General features: G+C 40.9%; 1 protein-coding gene across 2 annotated transcripts; it reads right to left on the bottom strand.

Moving 5' to 3' along the window:
* Nucleotides 1–993: 993 nt before the first annotated feature.
* sqor (sulfide quinone oxidoreductase) lies at nucleotides 994–7,491 on the bottom strand. Of its 2 annotated transcripts, none has more exons than XM_047595762.1 (10): nucleotides 7,275–7,491; nucleotides 6,446–6,644; nucleotides 6,112–6,282; nucleotides 5,870–5,923; nucleotides 5,580–5,774; nucleotides 5,275–5,484; nucleotides 4,993–5,176; nucleotides 2,519–2,586; nucleotides 2,257–2,435; nucleotides 994–2,158 (listed from the first exon to the last, which is right to left on the bottom strand). In XM_047595762.1, exons 2-10 carry the CDS (start codon nucleotides 6,641–6,643, stop codon nucleotides 2,101–2,103), a joined length of 1,317 nt encoding a protein of 438 aa, XP_047451718.1. In that variant the 5' UTR covers nucleotide 6,644; nucleotides 7,275–7,491; the 3' UTR covers nucleotides 994–2,100. The 2 variants fall into 2 exon arrangements, with proteins under 2 accessions (XP_047451718.1, XP_047451717.1); XM_047595761.1 differs by having other exon boundaries at nucleotides 6,446–6,650; nucleotides 7,275–7,489.
* Nucleotides 7,492–7,695: the final 204 nt, after the last annotated feature.

Here is a 7,695-nt window from a genome sequence, read left to right as displayed (position 1 = left end):
TGTATGTTAATTCCTGGTTCATTCTGAAGGTCTACACTGAAGTTTGTCCTTTCTCTCTGACAGGATTTTTCTCAAGAATCACACCAGTTTAAAACCTTATCAGTGACAATGAGACAGTATCAGCCCCTCAGACAAATACAGCAGAAAGAGTAATAATCAACCAACCAAGTTGATAGGGAAGGAAACGGGAGATAGGAATGTGTACAAGTACACCACGTTAAATGCTCCATATGTTGTAAAGAGATGAGTCCCGAGTCCTGACTGACTAAACTTTACACCAGTTACAAAAAAAGATCTGTAAAGTCACTGCCACATTACCACGACCACTCCCCCCCCTCATAATTCAAGTAAAGGATTAAAAAAAAAAAGTCTAAATATAATTCTTTAAACATTCCACAGTGGAAATCTAGAAATTCACTAGATTAAAAAGCAAAACACTCATTTATTCTCACAGTTTAGATTTCATAAATATATTGTTACGCATAAATATTCTGACTCAGAATCCAATTTCATCAGAAAAGTTTGAATTCTGACTGAAAATAATAATAAGAAAAATTTACAAAATGTCATAACCCCAAGAATCAGAGAGAGTGATTTTAAATTTTCTTGGATGGGGCAGCAACATGACGCTCATTATTAATTCGGGCTCTGATAACATGCATTGTCAGTAAATGACTTGATGCCAGGGAACCACAGATATGATCATCAACCTTAAAACGAGATTATAACAGGGAAAGTAAAACAATCATGTGGGATCATGAAGAGCTAGAACCTGCAAAAAAAAAAAAAAAAAACATGTAGTTTGTCTTCCTATTAACTTCCCATTTAGTCGTGTACATCTTTGAATATGCAGCTGCAGAGAGGCTCTGTCCACCCTAGTTAAAAATGTGCCCTAAGCACAACTAAAGAGATATTTATCCCGAACCACCACAAAATAAATACACAAAAACGTATATGACATCAAGTATTGTAGTTACCATATATGCCGCACAGTTTCGGAAGCTTTCAGTCGTTTTAATAGTTCAAAGGCAATGGATGTATTTTTCTTTTTTTTTAACATACAATGAAGACACTGCCGACTGTGAAGCCACGAAGATGTATAAAAGTCAGGTGGACTGGTAAAAAAATAATCACTAGGTACAAAACAATACGTCTGACATTAATGTTTAGACATGAGAAAAATCACCTGTAGTAGTTTGCATGTTAACAGCGAAGCATCCTCACAGACATCTCTTTATGGATGACTGTGCCGTGAACAAGGTGATTTTACACACAGTTAAGTCAGAGCAGACCACTGAGATCCTAATGTTACGAAACTTCTGAAACTTGATAAATGACTTCCACAGACAAACATACACAATTTTAAACGTAGCAATCTGGAAAATAGAGTATATTTGTATACTGTGCTTAATATTTACACAAGACTCTTAATGAACGGCAGACAGCGGTTAAAGCTGTAGTCAGGGAGTCCTCTAATATTCTACAAACAAAACAATCAACTAATTCTGCGTCTATCAGTTACACTGAACTATGCAGATAATATGCGTGGCAGTTATTCATTTAATGAGGGGAATTTTAAGGTCTGTTTATTGGGGGAATTCAGGCCAGAGAGAAACTGAGTAAAGGCCAAAGCCTGACTTCAATTTGTCTCTGGAGCACAGAGTTGCACAAATCAACACATAATAATAATAATCTCTAAAGCTTTGTTCTCAGCTCCTACAAACAATCTCATCGCTGATTTGATGGTGCGGTTGATCAAAGCAACTAGAGTTTTCATTCAATGCGTCGCCACAAGAACTAAAAGATTCTTGAGAATCTTTTAAAGATCAATTACTGAATTATGAAATAAAATGATTATTACTAAACAGATTAGTAATAATAGCAAAAATACCTCTTATATGCAGGTTGAAATAAACCTTGCTATTTAAAATTGCCTATAAGTTAAATATAAGCTGATCCAAGTGCTTTGATTGGTCATAACATTCAAGATGTGAATACTACAGTTAAAGCCACATGTATGTCCACCTTTCTATAAGGACTTGATGTTGTGTGTTATTTTTCACCCTAAATATTTAGGCAAACACACTGATGATAATAGTTTCATTTCATTCCCAGATGAAAGAGTTTCCTGTACGGTCCCGGTCCACCCCACAGGCCTCTGATGTAAGAGAAAAAAAAGAAAAATATGTTGCAGTAGTTGTGGAAAGCTTCATTACTACCAACTACTAATGCATTCTGGGTTAACTATATACATACTTAAGAAGCCCGTGCCAGTAGAGGTGAGGCATCACATCAGCTTTCATGTGGTACATTAATCTTCGTTCTTTGGCTTGGTTGATGGGGAATGTTTCCAGAGGTTGTCCGTTGTAGTCAAACTCTGCCAGAATCACTGTGTTGTAGCTTGTGACCAATGGACATGAGGTGTACCCGTCATACTGTAAAAAACAAAAAATGATGGATTTTACATGTTTACTACCTCCAAATTAAACACATAAATCAAGTTTGAAGTGCCTCTTACCTTCTTCTCTGGTTTCTGATTTCTCAGTATTTTGCTGATAGTACTATGCAAGACAGCAGACTGGGCAGCTAATAAAGAGAAAACATAGTTTAAGTGTTTAAATGCATCAACTGCACTTTGAGCTCAACTCATTAATACACAGGATACGATGTTACAATCCCTTAAACCAAGATCCCAAGTAAAACACATTGAGAAGCCCAGTCCAACTGACGGGAATTAAGCCTTTCTTAAAGTGAGACGGGACTAAGAAGTGGGAAATGTGGTTACACCTCAGCCACGTCTCAACCCGACTAGGTGCATCCTGTCCTACTTCCAATAGAGAGATTCAGTGGTTTAATAAACATAGAAGGCTTTGTTTGCATATCAGTCACGTTTACTTTCTTAAATCCCCTAAGATTCTGTTGACATATCCCTCTGGATCCAAGGTGATCTAAGGATAGACATACAGACTCACTGACAGACGCACACCTACAGCTGCTTGCAGGCTATAAACAGCAACATCACTCGTGTTGATAAAACAGCGGTCAGCCCTACATTTAGTATTGGATGCAAGCGTTTCAGAAAGTACTCAGACACTTCGCTATTGCCCTCCCAGTAGTAGTATGGATTTAATAATTTATAGGCATACACACACCTGCACCTTAACTCCCACTGAATGCCAAGACAAAAATGACAGTGTGGGGTCTAACAAATCATATTGGCCTCCACAATAAAGCGGCTGCACAGCAGAGTAGACCAGGGCAAGTTTATGAAACTCTGACAGACAGTTCACAGTGGTTTGAGAAATGGAAGAAGCTTGGAGACAGTTACTCAAACAGAGAACGTCAGAAGTGTTCTGCAGAGACATGACATCCACACTCTCTGGTCTATTGCACTGAATGCGAAGCAAGATATTTTCTAATAATCTTATCCGAGCCCGTCCAAAAATGCAGACCTGAACGTTGGGGTGGACCGTGTAACGGTATCAGGCACTAATCTGACAGCGGTGGCAGCGTCGTGCTGTAGGAGTGCTTCTCAGAATCAGTTAAGGATTGAGGGAAACATGAAAGCAGGTAAATACGTGCGTATAGACGTCCTTAAAGAAAACCTGCTACAGCATGCAGCAGCCCGTGACTGGGATGATGGTTCTTATCAGCACAACAATGAGCTAAAGCATAGAGGCAAGACATATGATGAAGTTGCTTAAGGACAGTCCTTGAGTGGCCCAGATAGAAAGCTGAAAGAGGATTTCGAGGCCGAACGCAAAGACTGGGAGTCAAATGTGCCTGATTGCTTTGTAAATTATAGGTTATGGGTTTGGATTTTTAATATACGTGCAGAGATTGTCACTTCGTAAAAATCTACGACACAGTAAAAGGGACAAAATGTGAAAGGGACTGAATGCTCCCTGAGGTGACTGTATCTTCCATGCTTAGACATTAAATGTCTAAAATCTTAACTGCACTAACGATTTCTAACAATTAACAGTAACAGGGTTTCTGCATGTTTGAATAAGTGAAATTTAACATCTTTTAAGACCATTATTGGTTAAATTTAAGACCCACACAAAGTACGGAAAATAAGCAAAATCAGAGAATTACTTTCAAAATAACAAAATTTACTTTCAGTTCTACTCAGGACATTCCTGGGGTGGGCTTCACTACTGAGGAACGGAAACATTATAGTCATTTGTGTTGGTGGTGTTTAGCTCACTCAGAGCGACCGCCCCATGTGTTGAGGCTATAGTCCTCTGCAGGCGCCCCCGTTGCGAGTCTATCACCGGGTGCCCTTTCCTGTGTGCCCCCACACCACCCTCTCTGCCTCCCGTTTCCTGTCCCTCTCTTCGCTTTCAATAAAGGCTAAAATGCCAGAAAATATATAATAGGCATATGTAGTTTTATTTTTGCGTACCGCTAATAGTTATATTTTACAAAGAATTACACAGGACTAACTGTGAATGCCACCAACAAGTCGCACAAAACGCAAATGGAGCTGTAAATAGACATAAGTATTTAAGACTTGACTAAATGTGATTTAAGACCTTCAATGCAGACTTGTTAAGGCCTTCAATTGGGATTAGCAAATTAAAGACTTTCTAAGATGCCGCAGAAACCCTGAGTAAGGACATGGAAAACAAAACATTTAAATAAGCCAGGCACATATGGTTTAAACGTTATTACAATGTGTTTGTGTGAAAACACGTCTTTTTTAAATGTAATTGTTCAATCAAACTCAAAGATAAAAACCATCATGATAGATGTTATTGTTGCTCATTTAAGGTGTGCCGCTACATTACTAGCTTTTTAGGGTGTGGTGTATGTCTCCAAAGGCTTTTGTAAGCTGGTAATTGCAAAATACAAAAAAAAAAAAAAAAATAATCACAAAAAGAGTAGGAAGTGAACCCATGATAAAACCATTCACTGTGTGAGGCAACAGAGTGCTTTCCAGGACTACGCTTTAGCAATGCTCAAAAGAGTGACACAACATTCACTTACCGACAGCAGCGCCCGTTTTGGCCGTGGGCAGGCTGGTACAGTCTCCAATGCCAAACACATTTGGATATTTGTTGTGCTGGAGGTTGTCTTTGTTGACGTCCAACCAGCCGGCCTCATCGGCCAATGGACTGTTTTTAACCACCGAGCTGGGGCCCATTGGTGGTGTGACATGAAGCATTTCATACTGGTTTTAAAAAAGGTTTAGTTAATTTTACATACAAATCCTTCACCAATGCAGTGTAGATGGTGACGTTATTGTTAGATTTACAGTAAGAGAGTTACCTCAAACACTTTGGTTTCCCCTGGCTTGTCAAGGTTTTCAAACACAGCTTCTTGTTTGTCTGCGCGCACTTCAATCAGATTATGCCTAAGGTTCACTTGAAGGTCCCGACGCTTCACAATGTCCCACAGTGACTCAGCGTATTTCTTGATCCCAAAGAGCACGGGTAGCGATGTGTTGTATATTATATTGGCCTTTGCCCTTTTTCCTGTCTTAAATACAAGAATAAAAAAAAACAAAAGTCATCAAACTTGGAGGCTTACATTAGCTTATTTGAACTGTACTGCATAAACATTAGTTGAATTACCTTTCTCAGATAGCAATCAGACAGGTACATGATCTTCTGTGGAGCCCCAGCACATTTCACAGGGGTGTTCGGAAACGTGAACACAGCGTTGCCTTCTTTGAAGTCCTGCAGTGCTTTCCAAGTTTTCTCCACAGTTTTCACCGAGTAGTTTGAACCAATCTTCGGATGCTCAAACCCCTCGGGCAGCCCTTTGATCTACAATTAAGAGCAGGGTAAATGCTTTTGGATTAATATAAATTTGCATACGGGGACAGACACGATGTTAATGAATGAACAGAGCATGACTTCACCTTCTCATAGTGGAGTTCTAAACCAAGGGCCACAATCAAATACTCATAGGTGATCTGTATGAGGGAAGAAAAAAAAAACACTACATCAGATAAGATGCACATCACTCGTCACACCATCTATAAATATTCAGCTTTATATACACGGGCCACTCATTGCAAAGTCAACAGATGACGCATCATAAAGCTATTTTATGACATCTGTTCACACACTGCAAGATATCAGCTCCCTAAAGCAAACACACCTCAGTCCCATCGTCCGTGCGGACAGTATTCGAGTCTGGATTGATTTCCTGAACCTTTGATTTCACCCACTTCACTCCAGACGGCATAACGCTCGCGGTGGAACGGCCTGACGAAGCTACAGTTTTTGCACCAGCACCGACCAGCGTCCATATTGGCTGATAGTAGTGCATCTGGAAAAGACAGAAAAGTAGCACTAACTTGATGGTGAAAAAGGCTGTTTATGATGATACATAAACATGCAGACAAGGTTTCACAACTCACTGAATGAAAGACACTACTTTACATGAACAGCACTGTATTACAGGTGAAATTCACAAACTCGTGGATGCTTGCCTCACTGGGCTCCACAACGGCCACATTTTCAGCTCCAACCAGCCTCTTCATCCGTGCACTCATCGTAATGCCCCCACTTCCTCCTCCGAGCACGAGCATTTTGTAATGCTGTGTGGCAGGGGCACGGCTGCTCGTGTGAATTTGGGAGATGGCCATGCCTGCAGAGTGGCACTGCCTGAGACGACGCAGTGCAGCCATTCTGTGTCTGAACCATAAGGAGAATTTCAGTCAGCAACAACTCAGCTGCACAAGATCTTAGAGCAATTTACACTTCCTGCTTTCATCTCCACATTTACATGGTACTGTGCGTGGGTAGCAAGTACCATGTTCCACCTTGTCCTGGACTGTAAATAACACTATCAGACTGTAATTTACCATCATTATTTGGTCTGCTGATTTGCACTGGTGAGAACAATGAGGTCATGATTTTCAGTGTGGTTTTTACCACAGCGGTAGTAACACACCAGAACCACATCAGACCTGACAATAACGCTACACAAAATGTACAGATTTACACCCCAATTGTTCTGTTGGAAAACATTTGCTAACAAGTTGTTTGAAATGTTTAAAATGCTGCGCACGAAAAAGGGTGCTGCTCTACTTTAACTTGATACATTAAGCCTACATAGTATATTTACTCTGAGACGGTAGGCCTACATAGTGTATTTAAAGGTATTTATAGGTGGACAGATAAACACACAGAGGACCGTTGCTGCTGCAAACTGCGTAGCGCTGTTCTCCATGACCGTCATTCCTCTACAGCCGTGCACTTGATAACAAGAAGGTGTCGCAATGTCTAAAAACACACACACACTTGCATGACACTCACCTGGACCGGAGACCACTGACAATTTAGACTGGGATCCGTGAAGAACCGATGAAAACACCGCCCAACTTCGTCCCCTTTGCCTCACGTGAACCCCCCAAAACGGACGGAGCTGGTGTCGAATTGGAACGACTCGAACCGGAGAGACTGGCACTCTGGCCCCGCCCTCCACAGCCGGCGGACCAATCAGAAGCGAGCTTTGTTAACGACACCTCATGGTGCCCTTTCGGTTTTAGCGTAACTTCATTGTGGTTCATACACGTAGGTCCTGCATGGTTCATGCCTGGCTGAAATCTAAACAGCAGCCGAGTTTGTGTCGGTCTTCTTCGCAACGACGCTGTTTAACAATGCACATGCTCTGAAGCAACTTCCAGAGGGGCGTGTTTTCTGCGCCCTGTCCTCAAGTAGCCTTCCGGAAGTAGTA

This window comes from Mugil cephalus, chromosome 10 (assembly GCF_022458985.1).
Source record: "Mugil cephalus isolate CIBA_MC_2020 chromosome 10, CIBA_Mcephalus_1.1, whole genome shotgun sequence".
NCBI lineage: Eukaryota > Metazoa > Chordata > Actinopteri > Mugiliformes > Mugilidae > Mugil > Mugil cephalus.
This window is presented reverse-complemented; position numbering and strand designations above follow the sequence as displayed.